This window comes from Cherax quadricarinatus, chromosome 77, assembly GCF_038502225.1.
Source record: "Cherax quadricarinatus isolate ZL_2023a chromosome 77, ASM3850222v1, whole genome shotgun sequence".
Taxonomy (NCBI): Eukaryota; Metazoa; Arthropoda; class Malacostraca; order Decapoda; family Parastacidae; genus Cherax; species Cherax quadricarinatus.
This window is the reverse complement of record NC_091368.1, coordinates 7,901,376-7,923,717: the sequence shown is the minus strand read 5'-3', so window position 1 is coordinate 7,923,717 and position 22,342 is coordinate 7,901,376. Positions and strand designations below refer to the sequence as shown.

The 22,342-nt window shown below is 39.7% G+C and overlaps 1 protein-coding gene across 10 annotated transcripts in view; it reads right to left on the bottom strand.

Annotated features, from left to right (window-relative positions):
• The window catches only part of Nup98-96 (nuclear pore complex protein Nup98-96), a 118,469-nt gene that overhangs the window by 34,753 nt on the left and 61,374 nt on the right, over nucleotides 1–22,342 (bottom strand). For all 10 annotated transcript variants that reach the window (XM_070101478.1, XM_070101487.1, XM_070101480.1 and 7 more), the window contains 3 exons: nucleotides 22,135–22,225; nucleotides 19,928–20,104; nucleotides 9,586–9,729 (listed from right to left, as the gene is read on the bottom strand). In XM_070101478.1, the coding sequence (XP_069957579.1) occupies nucleotides 9,586–9,729; nucleotides 19,928–20,104; nucleotides 22,135–22,225 (412 nt within the window). The remainder of the gene's footprint in view (nucleotides 1–9,585; nucleotides 9,730–19,927; nucleotides 20,105–22,134; nucleotides 22,226–22,342) is intronic.

The following is a 22,342-nucleotide window of genomic DNA, read 5'->3' as shown; positions in this document are numbered from 1 at the left end:
TTCAATGTAAACACTTGATCTACACATCCCCTACCCACTCTAAAACCTCCTTGCTCATCCGCAATTCTACATTCTGTCTTGCCTCTAATTCTTTCAATAATAACCCTACCATACACTTTTCCTGGTATACTCAGTAAACTTATTCCTCTATAATTTTTACAATCTCTTTTGTCCCCCTTCCCTTTAAATAAAGGGACTATACACGCTCTCCGCCAATCCCTAGGTTCCTTTCCCTCTTTCAGACATTTATTAAACAAAAATACCAACCATTCTAACACTATGTCCCCCCCCTGCTTTTAACATTTCTGTCATGATCCCGTCAGTTCCAGCTGCTTTACCCCCTTTCATTCTACGTAATGCCTCACGCACCTCCACCACACTCACATCCTGCTCTTCTTCACTCCTATAAGATGGTATACCTCCCTGGCCAGTGCATGAAATTACCGCTTCCCTTTCTTCGTCGACATTTAAAAGTTCCTCAAAATATTCTCGCCATCTACCCAAAACCTCCATCTCCCCATCTACTAACTCCCCTACTCTGTTTTTAACTGACAAATCCATTTGTTCCCTAGGCTTTCTTAACATGTTTAACTCAGTCCAAAAATTTTTCTTATTTTCATAAAAATTTCTTGACAGTGCCTCTCCCACTCAATCATCCGCTCTCCTTTTGCATTTTCTCACCACTCTCTTCACCTTTCTTTTACTCTCCATATACTCTACTCTTCTTATAACACTTCTGCTTTGTAAATACCTCTCATAAGCTACCTTTTTCTCTTGTATCACACCCTTTACTTAATCATTCCACCAATCACTCCTCTTTCCTCCTGCACCCACCCTCCTATAACCACAAACTTCTGCCCCACATTCTAATACTGCATTTTTAAAACTATTCCAACCCTCTTTAACCCCCCCCCCACTACTCATACCTGCACCAGCCCACCTTTCTGCCAATAGTTGCTTATATTTCACCCGAACTTCCTCCTCCCTTAGTTTACTTGTTGTTGCCATGTTCCTCTTATCCCATCTACATCTTACTCTAACTGTAGCTACAACTAGATAATGATCCGATATATCAGTTGCTCCTCTATAAACGTGTACATCCTAGAGCCTACCCATCAACCTTTTATCCAAAAAAAAAAATATTCTAACAAACTACTTTCATTACGTGCTACATCATACCGTGTATATTTATTTATCCTCTTTTTCATATTATTATTTTCTTATTATTATTATTATTATTATCATTATTATTATTATTATTATTATATACTTCCACATATCCAAAACATTGCTGGGACCTATAAATACTTTGTATATATTCCAAGACAATAGTAAATGGCCAAGGCAGGCGTAAATGTCCACCTGACAGTTTTTTTTTTTTTTTTTTTTTCAACAAGTCGGCCGTCTCCCACCGAGGCAGGGTGACCCAAAAAAGAAAGAAAATCCCCAAAAAGAAAATACTTTCATCATCATTCAACACTTTCACCACACTGTCACATTATCACTGTTTTTGCAGAGGAGCTCAGAATACACAGTTTAGAAGCATACACATATAAAGATACACAACATATCCCTCCAAACTGCCAATATCCCAAACCCCTCCTTTAACCCTTTCAGGGTCCAAGGCCAAAATCTGAAGTGGTGCCCCAGTGTCCAAGAATTTAAAAAAAAAAAAATTAGTTATTTTTTCTTATGAAATGCTTGAGAATCTTTTTGTGAAGGTAATAAAACAAAAAGTACGAAATTTGATGGAAAATTAACGAAATCATGCTCTCGCGAATTTTGATGTGTCAGCGATATTTACGAATCGGCGATTTTGCCGACTTTGACTCCCACTTTAGGCCAATTACATTATTCCAGTTGACCAAATTCTTAGCTATTTCATTAGTGTTACTTCTATTCTATCGATTGAGCCCAAGAAATCGCCAAGTCAACTGTTTCAATTACAAAATAAAGTGATCGGAAGTTGGTAATTTGGCCAATTTAACACAAAGTTCAAAATATTCCAATTTCAAAATAGGGTCCAGAATAAACAATGTAGGTATTCCTGGCACTAAACTAACATTTCCTCTGTTCATTAGTTATGTTTTGAGGCTTTACAAATAGATTCCATTTTGATTTTTTATTCACATACTGAATTTTTATTCACACCAAAAAATTGAAGATTTACTGTTATGCAATATTGTAATAATTGTATAAATGTCATCACCACATTTGTGAATGTATATTAGACCCACCAGCTGGCGTGTATTAGACGTGTGAGGTCGTTTGTTTACTCTTGAACATCAGCAAAAATTTAACATTTCTGCTACTTTGAGCTCAGTTTCAAGCCATTTCCCGTGCTAAAACCAATCAAAATCATCTCTATTTCTGTAATATGTCTTCCATTCTATCAAATGAGACCAAGAAATCGCAAATACAACTATAAAAAACATACAAAAAATGCAAAGTCGCTGTTTTAATCGAAAATCATGGTCTCGGTTTTTTTCTCTCATTATACACAGTGTGCTGCAGGATTTGTTTTATGTGGTGCACACATACCACATAGATGTATTCTCTCATATCAAGGCCCAAATGTACCACTCACAGTTTATCAGAGTGAGCTGAGCTCATGACGTAGATCTACGGTTTGGACCCTGAATGCAAAGCCGTAGATCTACGGGACGGACCCTGAAAGGGTTAAAGTGCAGGCATTGTACTTCCCATTCCAGGACTCTAAGTCCGACTATATGAAATTAACCGGTTTCCCTGAATCCCTTCACTAAATACAGTGGACCCCCGCATAACGATTACCTCCAAATGTGACCAATTATGTAAGTGTATTTATGTAAGTGCGTTTGTACGTGTATGTTTGGGGGTCTGAAATAGACTAATCTACTTCACAATATTTCTTATGGGAACAAATTCGGTCAGTACTGGCACCTGAACATACTTCTGGAGTGAAAAAATATCGTTAACCGGGGGTCCACTGTATTACCCTGCTCACACTCCAACAGATCGTCAGGTCCCAAGTACCATTCGTCTCCATTCACTCCTATCTAACACGCTCGCGCACGCTTGCTGGAAGTCCAAGCCCCTTGCCCACAAAACCTCCTTTACCCCCACTCTCCAACCCTTTCGAGGACAACCCCTACCCCTCCTTCCTTCCCCTACAGATTTATATGCTTTCCATGTCATTCTACTTTGATCCATTCTCTCTAAATGACCAAACCACCTCAACAACCCCTCTTCAGCCCTCTGACTAATACTTTTATTAACTCCACACCTTTTCCTAATTTCCACACTCCGAATTTTCTGCATAATATTTACACCACACATTGCCTTTAAACAGGACATCTCCACTGCCTCCAACCGTCTCCTCGCTGCTGCATTTACCACCCAAGCTTCACACCCATATAAGAGTGTTGGTACTACTATACTTTCATGCATTCCCTTCTTTGCCTCCATAGATATCGTTTTTTGACTCCACATATACCTCAACGCACCACTCACCTTTTTTCCCTCATCAATTCTATGATTAACCTCATCCTTCATAAATCCATCCGCCGACACGTCAACTCCCAAGTATCTGAAAACATTCACTTCTTCCATACACCTCCTCCCCAATTTGATATCCAATTTTTCTTTATCTAAATCACTTGATACCCTCATCACCTTACTCTTTTCTATGTTCACTTTCAACTTTCTACCTTTACACACATTCCCAAACTCATCCACTAACCTTTGCAATTTTTCTTTAGAATCTCCCATAAGTACAGTATCATCAGCAAAAAGTAACTGTGTCAATTCCCATTTTGAATTTGATTCCCCAAAATTTAATCCCACCGCTCTCCCGAACACCCTAGTATTTACTTCCTTTACAACCCCATCTATAAATATATTAAACAACCATGGTGACATTACACATCCGTCTAAGACCTACTTTTACCGGGAAGTAGTCTCCCTCTCTTCTACACACCCTAACTTGAGCCTCACTATCCTCATAAAAACTCTTTACAGCATTTAATAACTTACCACCTATTCCATATACTTGCAACATCTGCCACATTGCTCCTCTATCCACTCTATCATATGCCTTTTCTAAATCCATAAATGCAATAAAAACTTCCCTACCTTTATCTAAATACTGTTCACATATATGCTTCAATGTAAACACTTGATCTACACATCCCCTACCCACTCTGAAACCTCCTTGCTCATCCGCAATCCTACATTCTGTCTTACCTCTAATTCTTTCAATTATAACCCTACCGTACACTTTTCCTGTTTTTTTTTTTTTTTTCAACAAGTCGGCCGTCTCCCACCGAGGCAGGGCGACTCAAAAAAGAAAGAATATTCCCAAAAAGAAAATGCTTTCATCATCATTCAACACTTTCACCACACTCACACATAATCACTGTTTTTGCAGAGGTGCTCAGAATACAACAGCTTAGAAGCATATACGTATAAAGATACACAATATATCCCTCCAAACTGCCAATATCCCAAACTCCTTTAAAGTGCAGGCATTGTACTTCCCATTTCCAGGACTCAAGTCCGACTATATGAAAATAACCGGTTTCCCTGAATCCCTTCACTAAATATTACCCTGCTCACACTCCAACAGATCGTCAGGTCCCAAGTACCATTCGTCTCCATTCACTCCTATCTAACACGCTCATGCACGCTTGCTGGAAGTCCAAGCCCCTTGCCCACAAAACCTCCTTTACCCCCTCTCTCCAACCCTTTCGAGGACGACCCCTACCTCGCCTTCCTTCCCCTATAGATTTATATGCTTTCCATGTCATTCTACTTTGATCCATTCTCTCTAAATGACCAAACCACCTCAACAACCCCTCTTCTGCCCTCTGACTAATACTTTTATTAACTCCACACCTTTTCCTAATTTCCACACTTCGAATTTTCTGCATAATATTTACACCACACATTGCCCTAAGACAGGACATCTCCACTGCCTCCAACCGTCTCCTCGCTGCTGCATTTACCACCCAAGCTTCACACCCATATAAGAGTGTTGGTACTACTATACTTTCATACATTCCCTTCTTTGCCTCCATAGATAACGTTTTTTGACTCCACATATACCTCAATGCACCACTCACCTTTTTTCCCTCATCAATTCTATGATTAACCTCATCCTTCATAAATCCATCCGCCGACACGTCAACTCCCAAGTATCTGAAAACGTTCACTTCTTCCATACTCCTCCTCCCCAATTTGTAAACTTTTTTTTTTTTTTTTTTTTTTTTTCAACAAGTCGGCCGTCTCCCACCGAGGCAGGGTGACCCAAAAAAGAAAGAAAATCCCCAAAAAGAAAATACTTTCATCATCATTCAACACTTTCACCACACTTGCACATTATCACTGTTTTTGCAGAGGTGCTCAGAATACAACAGTCTAGAAGCATACACATATAAAGATACACAACATATCCCTCCAAACTGCCAATATCCCAAACCCCTCCTTTAAAGTGCAGGCATTGTACTTCCCATTTCCAGGACTCAAGTCCGACTATATGAAAATAACCGGTTTCCCTGAATCCCTTCACTAAATATTACCCTGCTCACACTCCAACAGATCGTCAGGTCCCAAGTACCATTCGTCTCCATTCACTCCTATCTAACACGCTCACGCACGCTTGCTGGAAGTCCAAGCCCCTTACCCACAAAACCTCCTTTACCCCCTCTCTCCAACCCTTTCGAGGACGACCCCTACCCCGCCTTCCTTCCCCTATAGATTTATATGCTTTCCATGTCATTCTACTTTGATCCATTCTCTCTAAATGACCAAACCACCTCAACAACCCCTCTTCTGCCCTCTGACTAATACTTTTATTAACTCCACACCTTCTCCTAATTTCCACACTCCGAATTTTCTGCATAATATTTACACCACACATTGCCCTTAAACAGGACATCTCCACTGCCTCCAACCGTCTCCTCGCTGCTGCATTTACCACCCAAGCTTCACACCCATATAAGAGTGTTGGTACTACTATACTTTCATACATTCCCTTCTTTGCCTCCATAGATAACGTTTTTTGACTCCACATATACCTCAACGCACCACTCACCTTTTTTCCCTCATCAATTCTATGATTAACCTCATTCTTCATAAATCCATCCGCCGACACGTCAACTCCCAAGTATCTGAAAACATTCACTTCTTCCATACCCCTCCTCCCCAATTTGATATCCAATTTTTCTTTATCTAAATCATTTGACACCCTCATCACCTTACTCTTTTCTATGTTCACTTTCAACTTTCTACCTTTACACACATTTCCAAACTCATCCACTAACCTTTGCAATTTTTCTTTAGAATCTCCCATAAGCACAGTATCATCAGCAAAAAGTAACTGTGTCAATTCCCATTTTGAATTTGATTCCCCATAATTTAATCCCACCCCTCTCCCAAACACCCTAGCATTTACTTCCTTAACAACCCCATCTATAAATATATTAAACAACCATGGTGACATTACACATCCCTGTCTAAGACCTACTTTTACCGGGAAATAGTCTCCCTCTCTTCTACACACCCTAACCTGAGCCTCACTATCTTCATAAAAACTCTTTACAGCATTTAATAACTTACCACCTATTCCATATACTTGCAACATCTGCCACATTGCTCCTCTATCCACTCTATCATATGCCTTTTCTAAATCCATAAATGCAATAAAAACTTCCCTACCTTTATCTAAATACTGTTCACATATATGCTTCAATGTAAACACTTGATCTACACATCCCCTACCCACTCTGAAACCTCCTTGCTCATCCGCAATCCTACATTCTGTCTTACCTCTAATTCTTTCAATTATAACCCTACCGTACACTTTTCCTGGTATACTCAGTAAGCTTATTCCTCTATAATTTTTACAGTCTCTTTTGTCCCCTTTCCCTTTATATAAAGGGACTATACATGCTCTCCGCCAATCCCTAGGTACCTTCCCCTCTTTCATACATTTATTGAACAAAAGTACCAACCACTCCAACACTATATCCCCCCCTGCTTTTAACATTTCTGTCATGATCCCATCAGTACCAGCTGCTTTACCCCCTTTCATTTTACGTAATGCCTCACGTACCTCCCCCACACTTACATTCTGCTCTTCTTCACTCCTAAAAGATGGTATACCTCCCTGACCAGTGCATGAAATTACTGCCTCTGTTTCTTCCTTAACATTTAAAAGTTCCTCAAAATATTCTCGCCATCTACCTAATACCTCCATCTCCCCATCTACTAACTCCCCTACTCTGTTTTTAACTGACAAATCCATATTTTCCCTTGGCTTTCTTAACTTGTTTAACTCACTCCAAAATTTTTTCTTATTTTCATTAAAATTTCTTGACAGTGCCTCTCCCACTCTATCATCTGCTCTCCTTTTGCACTCTCTCACCACTCTCTTTACCTTTCTTTTACTCTCCATATATTCTGCTCTTCTTATAACACTTCTGCTTTGTAAAAACCTCTCATAAGCTACCTTTTTCTCTTTTATCACACCCTTTACTTCATCATTCCACCAATCACTCCTCTTTCCTCCTGCACCCACCCTCCTATAACCACAAACTTCTGCCCCACATTCTAATACTGCATTTTTAAAACTATTCCAACCCTCTTCAACCCCCCCATTACTCATCTTTGCACTATCCCACCTCTCTGCCAATAGTCGCTTATATCTCGCCCGAACTTCCTCCTCCCTTAGTTTATACACTTTCACCTCCCTCTTACTTGTTGTTGCCACCTTCCTCTTTTCCCATCTACCTCTTACTCTAACTGTAGCTACAACTAAATAATGATCCGATATATCAGTTGCCCCTCTATAAACATGTACATCCTGGAGCCTACCCATCAACCTTTTATCCACCAATACATAATCTAATAAACTACTTTCATTACGTGCTACATCATACCTTGTATATTTATTTATCCTCTTTTTCATAAAATATGTATTACTTATTACCAAATTTCTTTCTACACATAGCTCAATTAAAGGCTCCCCATTTACATTTACCCCTGGCACCCCAAATTTACCTACTACTCCCTCCATAACATTTTTACCCACTTTAGCATTGAAATCCCCAACCACCATTACTCTCACACTTGATTCAAAACTCCCCACGCATTCACTCAACATTTCCCAAAATCTCTCTCTCTCCTCTACACTTCTCTCTTCTCCAGGTGCATACACGCTTATTATAACCCACTTTTCACATCCAATCTTTATTTTACTCCACATAATCCTTGAATTAATACATTTATAGTCCCTCTTTTCCTGCCATAGCTTATCCTTCAACATTATTGCTACTCCTTTTTTAGCTCTAACTCTATTTGAAACCCCTGACCTAATCCCATTTATTCCTCTCCACTGAAACTCTCCCACCCCCTTCAGCTTTGTTTCACTTAAAGCCAGGACATCCAGCTTCTTCTCATTCATAACATCCACAATCATCTCTTTCTTATCATCTGCACAACATCCACGCACATTCAGACTTCCCACTTTGACAATTTTCTTCTTCTTATTCTTTTTAGTAATCTTTACAGGAAAAGGGGTTACTAGCCCATTGTTCCCGGCATTTTAGTTGACTTTTACAACACGCATGGCTTACGGAGGAAAGATTCTTATTCCACTTCCCCATGGATATAAAAGGAAAATTAATAATTAATATTCCTCTATAATTTTTACAGTCTCTGTCAGTGTGTTGTGACAATTTGAGTACAATTTCAGTACCTAATACTAGTGTCAGAACAAAGATTGGTTATGAAATGACAAGAACTACTATAAATTGTAATTATCAGAACATAAAAATTATATAACATATTATGAAAAATAGAAAAAAGGTATATTGGCAACACTTCTGCAAGTGGCAGGACTCGATGTTGTCGTCACGTGAGCATCCAGTGCCAACTTCTCGGCCTCATATCTCTCTAAGTACTGACCCTAATTTTTTTTTTATCCTATAACACTTAGAAAAATGTGCTCTTTATTTTCGTTAAAAAAAAAACGTTTTTTTTTTTTATTTTTCAAAATATTCGGGGCACTGGGGTAGTGAACGTATATATACGTTTTGACCATTTACGTGCTAAAAAACAGCAGACAAGTCCAATATATCATGAACTGTTTTCAGTTGTTATAATAATGGCAAAACAATCTCGTTACTATATAAATTTAAGAAAACTAGCATTATTGGACATTCCCTTCCCTGTCAATACATTAAATTGAGGTTTCACTGCATTTGTATTTTAAGAATCAGTGGAAAGTACTGAACTTGTAGGGAGGAACTCATAGTACCTGGGGAATGGGAGGAACAGTAATCAGGCTTGATCCAAGGAAGGAAAGGGCAGCCTCACTTTCCCAGATCAAAAGCCCCTCACCAGCATTACGGCAGCCCCCCCTCCCAAACCTTGAAGGGCAGACAAATATCATCATATCCAACTCTGCAGTGAGATCTCAATCTCTCAATCATGACCACATGTCATTTCATACAGATGATTAAAAACTGCTTGATGTTCGTACATGGGCTAACCATGAAAGCAAAGGATGCAAGAGACAAATAATGATCAGCACAAGAGACTCACTGGATTTTGGTGGCGATGCCATGGTGAGTGGCTGAAGTTGGAGTGGAACACGTGACTTGGGTTCACTAGGAGCTGGACTCATTGTTGCTCCCTGACTCCGATTTAAAGTTGAATCTGGAGCCAACATCAGCTTCTTGCTTGATACTTCCAGACCAAGAAATTCAAGGATTAGTGGGAAATATTTTGTAAAAAAATGTACACCTAGAAAAATTAAGATAACTATGACAAACTACAGATGCTCCTCACTTTACAATGGTTCAACTTGCGATATGTCAACTTTACAATGATGCAACAGTGATGCACATTCAGTACTGTACAGTACAGTATATTTATTGAGAGGATAAACTGTATTCATTTATTTACTTTTCAATACAGTGGACCCCCGCATAGCGAACTTAATCCGTGCAAGAGGGCTGGTCGTTATGCGAAATGTTCGCTATGCGAATTAATTTTCCCCATAAGAAATAATGGAAATAAAATTAATCCGTGCAAGACACCCAAAAGTATGAAAAAAAAAATTTTTTACCACAAAAAAATGTTAATTTTAGTACACAGAAACTGAAAAAGGCATGCACAATTACATGACACTTACTTTTATTGAAGATCTGGTGATGATTGATGGGATGGGAGGAGGGGAGAGAGAGTGTTAGTGTTTAGAAGGGGAATCCCCTTCCATTAACACTTGAGGAGGCAAGTCCTTTTCCGGGGTTACTTCCCTTCTTCTTTTAATGCCACTAGGACCAGCTTCAGAGTCACTGGACTTCTTTCTGTCCATAGAGCTCTGTACCTCCCGTTCCTTTACGATTTGTCTAAAATGGGCCATAACATTGTCATTGAAATAGTCACCAGCACGCCTTGCAACAGCTGTGTCAGGGTGATTTTCATCCATAAAGGTTTGCAGTTCAACCCACTGTGCACACATTTCCTTAATTTTTGAAGTAGGCACAATGGATTCCACAACTGGCATAGGCTTCTCAGGGTTAGCCCCAAACCCTTCAAAATCTTTCTTAATTTCCATACTAATTCTCACCCTTTTTACCACAGGGTTGGCACTAGAAGCTTTCTTGGGGCCCATGGTCACTTATTTTCAACAAACAGAACCGAAAACACTGTAATAATACGAAATATTCCGAGTGTATGCTTGAATGTTACCGCGGAGGCTAGCTGGTAAACAATGGGACAGGCGGCACATGTGAGGCTGGCTGAGGCCGCACATTGGACGCGTCTCGGACGAAGTTCGCTGAGCGGGTTTTTGTCTACTATGCGGGGCAAAATTTTAGCGATCAAAGCGTTCGCTATGCGGAATGTTCGCTATGCAAGGCGTTCGCTATGCGGGGGTCCACTGTACTAAGTTGTAATTATTTTTTATTTATTATTAAGTCACAGTAGTTTATTTATTTACTTATTTATTTATTAATTTTTTTCAACAAGTCGGCCGTCTTCCACCGAGGCAGGGTGACCCAAAAAGAAAGAAAATCCCCAAAAAGAAAATACTTTCATCATTCAACACTTTCACCTCACTCACACAATCACTGTTTTTGCAGAGGTGCCCAGAATACAACAGTTTAGAAGTACATGTATATACGTATAAAAACACACAATATATCCCTCCAAACTGCCAATGTCCCAAACCCCTCCTTTAGACTGCAGGCATTGTACTTCCCATTTCCAGGACTCAAGTCCGGTTATATAAAATAACCGGTTTCCCTGAATCCCTTCACTAAATATTACCCTGCTCACACTCCAACAAGCTAGTCAGGTCCCAAATACCATTCGTCTCAATTCACTCCTAACACACTCTCGCACGCTTGCTGGAAGTCCAAACCCCTCGTCCACAACACCTCCTTTACCCCCTCCCTCCAACCTTTTCGAGGACGACCCCTACCCCGCCTTCCTTCCCCTACAGATTTATACGCTCTCCATGTCATTCTACTTTGATCCATTCTCTCTAAATGACCAAACCACCTCAACAAACCCTCTTCAGCCCTCTGAGTAATACTTTTATTAACTCCACACCTTCTTCTAATTTCCACACTCCGAATTTTCTGCATAATATTTACACCACACATTGCCCTTAGACAGGACATCTCCACTGCCTCTAACCGCCTCCTCGTTGCAGCATTTACAACCCAAACTTCACACCCATATAAGAGTGTTGGTACTACTATACTTTCATACATTCCCTTCTTTGCCTCCATAGATAACATTTTTTGCCTCCACATATACCTCAATGCACCACTCACCTTTTTTCCTTCATCAATTCTATGATTAACCTCATCCTTCATAAATACATCTGCTGACACATCAACTCCCAAATATCTGAAAACATTCACTTCTTCCATACTCCTCCTCCCCAATTTGATATCCAATTTTTCTTTATCTAAATCATTTGATACCCTCATCACCTTATTCTTTTCTATGCTCACTTTCAACTTTCTACCTTTACACACACTCCCAAATTCATCCAATAACCTTTGCAGTTTTTCTTTAGAATCTCCCATAAGCACAGTATCATCAGCAAAAAGTAACTGTGTCACTTCACATTTTGTATTTAATTCCCAATAATTTAATCCCACCCCTCTCCCGAACACCCTAGCATTTACTTCTTTTACAACCCCATCTATAAATATATTAAGCAACCATGGTGACATTACACATCCCTGTCTAAGACCTACTTTTACCGGGAAGTAGTCTCCCTCTCTTCTACACACCCTAACCTGAGCCTCACTATCTTCATAAAAACTCTTTACAGCATTTAGTAACTTACCACCTATTCCATATACTTGCAACATCTGCCACATTGTTCTCCTATCCACTCTATCATATGCTTTTTCTAAATCCATAAATGCAATAAAAACTTCCCTACCTTTAACCCTTAAACGGTCCAAACAGATCGATGTTCAAATCCATTGTGCTCCAAAAGTAGATCTACATTTTTTTTATATATTTTCAATAACAAAAAAAAATGTAGATAAAAGTTTTTTTTTACACATTTTCAAATGTAAAACAAGAAAGAAGATCTACATTTTTTTACATACTTTCAAATGTTGAAAAAACGTCTATATACGTTTGGACCATTTAAGGGTTATCTAAATACTGCAACCACCCAGGGAAGTACTACCGTCCTGCCAGATGACTGTGAAACAAAAACCTGTAACTGTTTTGCATGATGGTGGGATTGCTGGTTTTCTTTTTCTGTCTCATAAACACGCTAGATAACAGGGATATCTTGCTACTCCTACTTACACTTTGGTCACACTTCACAGACACGCACATGCATATATATATATACATACATCTAGGTTTTTCTCCTTTTTCTAAATAGCTCTTGTTCTTTTTTATTTCTTCTATTGTCCATGGGGAAGTGGAAAAGAATCTTTCCTCCGTAAGCCATGCGTGTCGTATGAGGCGACTAAAATGCCGGGAGCAATGGGCTAGTAACCCCTTCTCCTGTATACATTTACTAAAAAAGAGAAGAAGAAAAACTTTATAAAACTGGGTTGTTTAAATGTGCGTGGATGTAGTGCGGATGACAAGAAACAGATGATTGCTGATGTTATGAATGAAAAGAAGTTGGATGTCCTGGCTCTAAGCGAAACAAAGCTGAAGGGGGTAGGAGAGTTTCAGTGGGGGGAAATAAATGGGATTAAATCTGGAGTATCTGAGAGAGTTAGAGCAAAGGAAGGGGTAGCAGTAATGTTAAATGATCAGTTATGGAAGGAGAAAAGAGAATATGAATGTGTAAATTCGAGAATTATGTGGATTAAAGTAAAGGTTGGATGCGAGAAGTGGGTCATAATAAGCGTGTATGCACCTGGAGAAGAGAGGAATGCAGAGGAGAGAGAGAGATTTTGGGAGATGTTAAGTGAATGTATAGGAGCCTTTGAACCAAGTGAGAGAGTAATTGTGGTAGGGGACCTGAATGCTAAAGTAGGAGAAACTTTTAGAGAGGGTGTGGTAGGTAAGTATGGGGTGCCAGGTGTAAATGATAATGGGAGCCCTTTGATTGAACTGTGTATAGAAAGGGGTTTAGTTATAGGTAATACATATTTTAAGAAAAAGAGGATAAATAAGTATACACGATATGATGTAGGGCGAAATGACAGTAGTTTGTTGGATTATGTATTGGTAGATAAAAGATTGTTGAGTAGACTTCAGGATGTACATGTTTATCGAGGGGCCACAGATATATCAGATCACTTTCTAGTTGTAGCTACACTGAGAGTAAAAGGTAGATGGGATACAAGGAGAATAGAAGCATCAGGGAAGAGAGAGGTGAAGGTTTATAAACTAAAAGAGGAGGCAGTTAGGGTAAGATATAAACAGCTATTGGAGGATAGATGGGCTAATGAGAGCATAGGCAATGGGGTCGAAGAGGAATGGGGTAGGTTTAAAAATGTAGTGTTAGAGTGTTCAGCAGAAGTTTGTGGTTACAGGAAAGTGGGTGCAGGAGGGAAGAGGAGCGATTGGTGGAATGATGATGTAAAGAGAGTAGTAAGGGAGAAAAAGTTAGCATATGAGAAGTTTTTACAAAGTAGAAGTGATGCAAGGAGGGAAGAGTATATGGAGAAAAAGAGAGAGGTTAAGAGAGTGGTGAAGCAATGTAAAAAGAGAGCAAATGAGAGAGTGGGTGAGCTGTTATCAACAAATTTTGTTGAAAATAAGAAAAAGTTTTGGAGTGAGATTAACAAGTTAAGGAAGCCTAGAGAACAAATGGATTTGTCAGTTAAAAATAGGAGAGGAGAGTTATTAAATGGAGAGTTAGAGGTATTGGGAAGATGGAGGGAATATTTTGAGGAATTGTTAAATGTTGATGAAGATAGGGAAGCTGTGATTTCGTGTATAGGGCAAGGAGGAATAACATCTTGTAGGAGTGAGGAAGAGCCAGTTGTGAGTGTGGGGGAAGTTTGTGAGGCAGTAGGTAAAATGAAAGGGGGTAAGGCAGCCGGGATTGATGGGATAAAGATAGAAATGTTAAAAGCAGGTGGGGATATAGTTTTGGAGTGGTTGGTGCAATTATTTAATAAATGTATGGAAGAGGGTAAGGTACCTAGGGATTGGCAGAGAGCATGCATAGTTCCTTTGTATAAAGGCAAAGGGGATAAAAGAGAGTGCAAAAATTATAGGGGGATAAGTCTGTTGAGTGTACCTGGTAAAGTGTATGGTAGAGTTATAATTGAAAGAATTAAGAGTAAGACGGAGAATAGGATAGCAGATGAACAAGGAGGCTTTAGGAAAGGTAGGGGGTGTGTGGACCAGGTGTTTACAGTGAAACATATAAGTGAACAGTATTTAGATAAGGCTAAAGAGGTCTTTGTGGCATTTATGGATTTGGAAAAGGCGTATGACAGGGTGGATAGGGGGGCAATGTGGCAGATGTTGCAAGTGTATGGTGTAGGAGGTAGGTTACTGAAAGCAGTGAAGAGTTTTTACGAGGATAGTGAGGCTCAAGTTAGAGTATGTAGAAAAGAGGGAAATTTTTTCCCAGTAAAAGTAGGCCTTAGACAAGGATGTGTGATGTCACCGTGGTTGTTTAATATATTTATAGATGGGGTTGTAAGAGAAGTAAATGCGAGGGTCTTGGCAAGAGGCGTGGAGTTAAAAGATAAAGAATCACACACAGGGTGGGAGTTGTCACAGCTGCTCTTTGCTGATGACACTGTGCTCTTGGGAGATTCTGAAGAGAAGCTGCAGACATTGGTGGATGAATTTGGTAGGGTGTGCAAAAGAAGAAAATTAAAGGTGAATACAGGAAAGAGTAAGGTTATGAGGATAACAAAAAGATTAGGTGATGAAAGATTGAATATCAGATTGGAGGGAGAGAGTATGGAGGAGGTGAACGTATTCAGATATTTGGGAGTGGACGTGTCAGCGGATGGGTCTATGAAAGATGAGGTGAATCATAGAATTGATGAGGGAAAAAGAGTGAGTGGTGCACTTAGGAGTCTGTGGAGACAGAGAACTTTGTCCTTGGAGGCAAAGAGGGGAATGTATGAGAGTATAGTTTTACCAACGCTCTTATATGGGTGTGAAGCATGGGTGATGAATGTTGCAGCGAGGAGAAGGCTGGAGACAGTGGAGATGTCATGTCTGAGGGCAATGTGTGGTGTGAATATAATGCAGAGAATTCGTAGTTTGGAAGTTAGGAGGAGGTGCGGGATTACCAAAACTGTTGTCCAGAGGGCTGAGGAAGGGTTGTTGAGGTGGTTCGGACATGTAGAGAGAATGGAGCGAAACAGAATAACTTCAAGAGTGTATCAGTCTGTAGTGGAAGGAAGGCGGGGTAGGGGTCGGCCTAGAAAGGGTTGGAGGGAGGGGGTAAAGGAGGTTTTGTGTGCGAGGGGCTTGGACTTCCAGCAGGCATGCGTGAGCGTGTTTGATAGGAGTGAATGGAGACAAATGGTTTTTAATACTTGACGTGCTGTTGGAGTGTGAGCAAAGTAACATTTATGAAGGGATTCAGGGAAACCGGCAGGCCGGACTTGAGTCCTGGAGATGGGAAGTACAGTGCCTGCACTCTGAAGGAGGGGTGTTAATGTTGCAGTTTAAAAACTGTAGTGTAAAGCACCCTTCTGGCAAGACAGTGATGGAGTGAATGATGGTGAAAGTTTTTCTTTTTCGGGCCACCCTGCCTTGGTGGGAATCGGCCAGTGTGATAATAAAATAATAATAAATATATGCTTCAGTGTAAACACTTGATCTCCACATCCCCTACCCACTCTAAAACCTCCTTGCTCATCCGCAATTCTACATTCTGTCTTACCTCTAATTTTTTCAATAATAACCCTACCGTACACTTTTCCTGGTATACTCACTAAACTTATTCCTCTATAATTTTTACAATCTCTTTTGTCCCCCTTCCCTTTATAAAAAGGGACTACACATGCTCTCCGCCAATCCCTAGGTACCTTCCCCTCTTTCAGACATTTATTAAACAAAAATACCAACCATTCTAACATTATGTCCCCCCCCCCCTGCTTTTAACATTTCTGTCATGATCCCGTCAGTTCCAGCTGCTTTACCCCCTTTCATTCTATGTAATGCCTCACGCACCTCCCCCATACTCACATCCTGCTCTTCTTCACTCCTAAAAGATGGTATACCTCCCTGGCCAGTGCATGAAATTACCTCCTCCCTTTCTTCATCGACATTTAAAAGTTTCTCAAAATATTCTCGCCATCTACCCAATACCTCCATCTCCCCTACTCTGTTTTTAACTGACAAATCCATTCGTTCCCTAGGGTTTCTTAACTTGTTTAACTCAGTCCAAAAATGTTTCTTATGTTCATTAAAATTTCTTGACAGTGCCTCTCCCACTCTATCATCCGCTCTCCTTTTGCACTCTCTCACCACTCTCTTCACCTTTCTTTTACTCTCCATATACTCTACTCTTCTTATAACACTTTTGCTTTGCAAATACCTCTCATAAGCTATCTTTTTCTCTTTTATCACACCCTTTACTTCATCATTCCACCAATCACTCCTCTTTCCTCCTGCCCCCACCCTCCTATAACCACAAACTTCTGCCCCACATTCTAATACTGCATTTTTAAAACTATTCCAACCATCTTCAACCCCCCCATTACTCATACTTGCACCAGCCCACCTTCCTGCCAATAGTTGCTTATATTTCACCCGAACTTCCTCCTCCCTTAGTTTATACACTTTCACTTCCCTCTTACTTATTTATTTATCATATCATAAAATTGATGAGGGAAAAAAGGTGAGTGGTGCGTTGAGGTATATGTGGAGACAAAAAACATTATCTATGAAGGCAAAGAAGGGAATGTATGAAAGTATAGTAGTACCAACACTCTTATATGGGTGTGAAGCTTGGGTTGTGAATGCAGCAGTGAGGAGGCGGTTGGAGGCAGTGGAGATGTCCTGTCTAAGGGCAATGTGTGGTGTAAATATTATGCAGAAAATTCGGAGTGTGGAAATTAGGAGAAGGTGTGGAGTTAATAAAAGTATTAGTCAGAGGGCTGAAGAGGGTTTGTTGAGGTGGTTTGGTCATTTAGAGAGAATGGATCAAAGTAGAATGACATGGAGAGCATTTAAATCTGTAGGGGAAGGAAGGCGGGGTAGGGGTCGTCCTCAAAAAGGATGGAAGGGGTAAGGGAGGTTTTGTGGGCGAGGGGCTTGGACTTCCAGCAGGCATGCGTGAGCGTGTTCGATAGGAATGAATTGAGACGAATGGTATTTGGGACCTGACGATCTGTTGGAGTGTGAGCAGGGTAATATTTAGTGAAAGGATTCAGGGAAACCGGTTATTTTTATATAGCCGGACTTGAGTCCTGGAAATGGGAAGTACAATGCCTGCAGTCTAAAGGAGGGGTTCGGGATATTGGCAGTTTAGAGGGATATGTTGTGTATCTTTATACCTATATGCTTCTAAGCTGTTGTGTTCTGAGCACCTCTGCAAAAACAGTGATTATGTGTGAGTGAGGTGAAAGAGTTGAATGATGATTAAAGTATTTTCTTTTTGGGGATTTTCTTTCTTTTTGGGTCACCCTGCCTCGGTGGGAGACGGCAGACTTGTTAAAAAAAAAAAATCATATTCATATTCGACTTATGATATTTTTCAACTTATGTTGGGTTCATCGGAACGTAACCCCATCATAAGTCAAGGAGAACCTGTACTGCATACATTTTTAAAAGAGCCATTCAATAAATCTGTTAAAATATCTTTCTCTGTGATTTCTACTACTTCCCTTCCTCTCGTCTCTGGGCTTGGCCTTCACCTACAGCTGGCATCAAAAACACATGCCCAAAAGTATGCCTTTAGCAGACTATTTGCCTTAAAGATCTTAGCATACTGACAAAGGACCCCTTTATTGAGTTTTTCAGACTTTAATGCCTGGCCTGGAAATTCATTGGACTTAAATCCGATAGAGAGCATTTGGAACCTTGTTGAATGTAAGTCGTGGCATGAACATTGTCCTCTAATCCCAAAACCTCAAATGCCAATAAGCAAGTGTTGGAGGGTATTAACTTTTCTATCCTCCATAAGTTCAATTTCAATTTATTTATTTCAGCATGATACAATATTTGTACAGAGATGGGTGACATTTAGGTGCATATGCAGAAATCTCCTCAGTATGCAGAGCATTTTGGGCCTTATCAGTGCCTAGGAGACTTAAGGAATGTATCAAAAGGAAGAGCAATCCTATGAAATACCAGTATAGGTAAGGAACACATACATATTTCAGTATCATACATTTTTAAAACTCACTGGCTGTCTTCCACCGAGGCAGGCGATCCATAAAATAAACAATTTCACCTTCATTCACACTATCACTGTCTTGCCTGATGTATGCAGATAGGCCAGTTCAGATGTCCCTCCAAACAGCAAACATTAGTTAGGAGGGGACACTTGAACTGTCGTATCTAAATCTAATGCCCTTTACTGTAATACCCACTGGGTATAGCTTCTAGAAACACCTCATCAGTTGACAATGTTGGTTTCTGATATATTAAACTCAATAATTTCTTTCAACACAATGGCAATTTTCCACCAAGGTATGGCCACCAAAAAAAAAAAAAAAAAAATCATTAACACCTCTTCATTGATAGCTTCTGTTTCTAAATTTCTTGCCATTCTAAGCAAAACATAATTTTTTTTTATATATAAATGGCCACAACTAGCCTGAATAAGCAAGATATTACTCAGTGGTTGTGCCCTGTATTGGACCCTGCTGGATATAACTTAGTAGAAGGGATCTCTACTGGACCCTGATAGATGTTACTCAGTGGTAGGGCTCTGTATTTTACCATGCTAGATATAACAGAGCAGTAGGGCCCTGTGCTGAACCGTGCTGGGAAGAACTTACAGGGCTTCCCTTCAGACCCTCCAGAATTCAGAGATTCTCAATGTTTTCTCTATCATTAACCCCAGCAGCTTGATGTATTTCTCCATTTACCCCCTTACTTCCATACAAAAAATTTATCGCTATCATAAAGGGACAGAAAAAAAAGGTCAGAAAAAAATAAATTATTCAGGTTTTGCACAAAAATAGCACACATTTACCCCTTGCCATGTAATTTTTTTTTACCCCAAGGGGTAAATTTACCCCTGGTTGAGACTCACTGCTCTAGATGATACCCACTACATTTCTGGGTCCATCACTACACAGCATTAATTAACATTATATTCAACAGAAGCATTAAACCAGCAAAGATCATACAATATATACAGGAAGGGCAGAAGTGTGGGGGAAATCAGGTTTGATCTGAGAAATGAGAGAGCAGTTGGATCAAGAGCCTTTCACAGCCCTCAAGGCACCCTTCTTAAAGGAACATATTACATTAATGAATGCCAAATTATGCAGCAAACCCAACTTACTTCTGTGACCTTGAGGTGTAGGTGTTGATTCTCTGGTAGTTTGGATTGGTTCCTCATACTCATCATCAGCCCCAAACAACTGGGACTTGGCCAGCTGTACAGTCCTGGGGACGACTCGGGATAAAACAGCAAGACGCTCCGAACTTGGAGATAAAACACTCAGAGAGGCACTCTCCTCTGTGAGAGGAACATTTTTATTTGCAAAATAATATATATATAAGAGTTATACAATAAGATCACAGTAAACAGGTGATATCACAATATGCAAAATAATCACTGTGAAAAAATATTAAATTTTAAGAGCTTTTGTGAGAAATCATGAAAGAGCTTGGAATTTCACTGTTTTTTCACCGTGGTCATTTTGCATATAAGAATTATGTTATGTTCAAAGAAGTTTCTGCACAAAAATTATACCAGGTACAGGTTGAATATCCCTTATCTGAAATGCCTGGAGACAGAAGTGTATCGGATTTTGGAACTTTAAGGATTTTGAAATATAATGAGATATCTTGAGGATGGGACCCAAGTCTAAACATGCAGTTTTATACAATATTATTAATAACAAAAGGTTTTCAGTCACTACCTACGATGCTGTTTTTTTTTAATAAAAGGCTACTATGTATAATTTTTCTTATCACTGTTACCCATAGTGATATCTGTAGGACTGTTGGAAATCTTCAACAATATCTCTGTACCATAGAGCAGAGAATAAGCACAAAACACATAGTAACCACGGTGAGTTATACACATGGGTCTGGCAGTGACAACGGTTTATAACAAAATGGTGCCAACAGAGGCTCAAAACCCCATCCAGGGCATGAGGTCGCATGTTGCAACTGACTGGGTATGCAGAGATCTGCACAATACCTAAGAACTACCCCAAAGCAGATTGAAATTTTCCATTTGTAGTGTCACGTCAGCACTCGAAAAAAGTTTTGAATTTCGGAGTACATATTTCTGAATTTCAGAATTTTGGATATGGAATACTCAACCTGTATTATGAAACTACAGACAAATACAGTTAACCCTCTAATAAAACAACACTACATAGTGCAACTGTGTGTAAATGAAACTGAGAAGAGCAACCAAAATTGCATAGTACATGACAAAGCCTTGATAGCACACTCAAGTGTGGAGGTACTAAGTGCAAAATCTGTGTATTATACCTCAAGTATACCTGAAGAGTGTTTCGGGGGCAATCAATGCCCTCACAGCCAAGTCCAGGACTGGGCTTAAGCAGCATGAAATTTTCCCCTCTGGCTAAGAATCAAGTGTTTAGAAAGTTACAGTTCCGCCCCTTCCCCACTGCCACCAACAATGCTTACAGTTTATGGAGTGTTACATGAATTACTCACACTGTCTTTACAAAACAAATTTAGATAAACCACAGAACATGGGTTATGGAAGTGCATAACCCAATCGGCCAGCAAGGTTCAAACCCCAACCATTCCATGGTTTGTTTGTGAGCATGTTAATATCCATCTCTGGATATCAACCATGGGAATCAATAAGCATTAATCTTTTGATGAAATTAAATAAAACAATTCCATATTATTAGTAAAGTTTCTGGTCATTTCTGCTGAAAAGGACCCTGACATGTCTAGAAGGCTCGCTCTGAAGCAGGGTCTGGAGTAAGCAATGAAGCCATAGTGTCTGTGCTATGAAGTATTGCAGGGTAAAACAGACCAGAGATGCATTACAGAACTTCACTGAGTGCTTCAGTTAAATCATCAACTGACAACTTTGAATCAACATCAACACAAGAATCAAAATCATCCATCTCGACCCAGTAGGGACTCATCGACCTTTTCCATATGCGTCCATGTCAACAAGCAACAACAACTACAATACAGTATTACATAAACTGTATTAGTCTGTATGTATTGTAATACACAGTGTACACAGTGAAAAAATTATTTGGGAAAATTGAAGTTTTATGGAACATAACCCTATTTTTCATGTGAGTTCTTCACTTCATATACTGTTAATTTCCATAAGGTGATGATTTTTCACAAATGCATCCCATGCATTATGAGAGGGTTTATTGTATACAAGTTGCAATGGTTGGATGTGAATAGGAGTACCCTAGTATGAGCCAGTAGGTCTACTACAGTGCTTCCCTATTTTTATATTCTTAAGAACCAATGTGTTAATGAATATGAATAATCAGTAGACAGGTGAAGATCTGAAGGAAAAATGAGACATACCAGGCTCCTTTGCAATGGTAGAGTCCATGACTTCATCCTCTGGCACCTGTATATCTTGATGAGGGCTGTCTAGGTACCTTGGCTGAGACACCTATAATAGAAAAGTAAAAACATTTCACTACAGAATAACTCAACCTGGATGTTTGGTAATCACCAGGGAAGTCTGGTCTTATGAACACATTGTAGGCAAACACTAACACTTGAAACC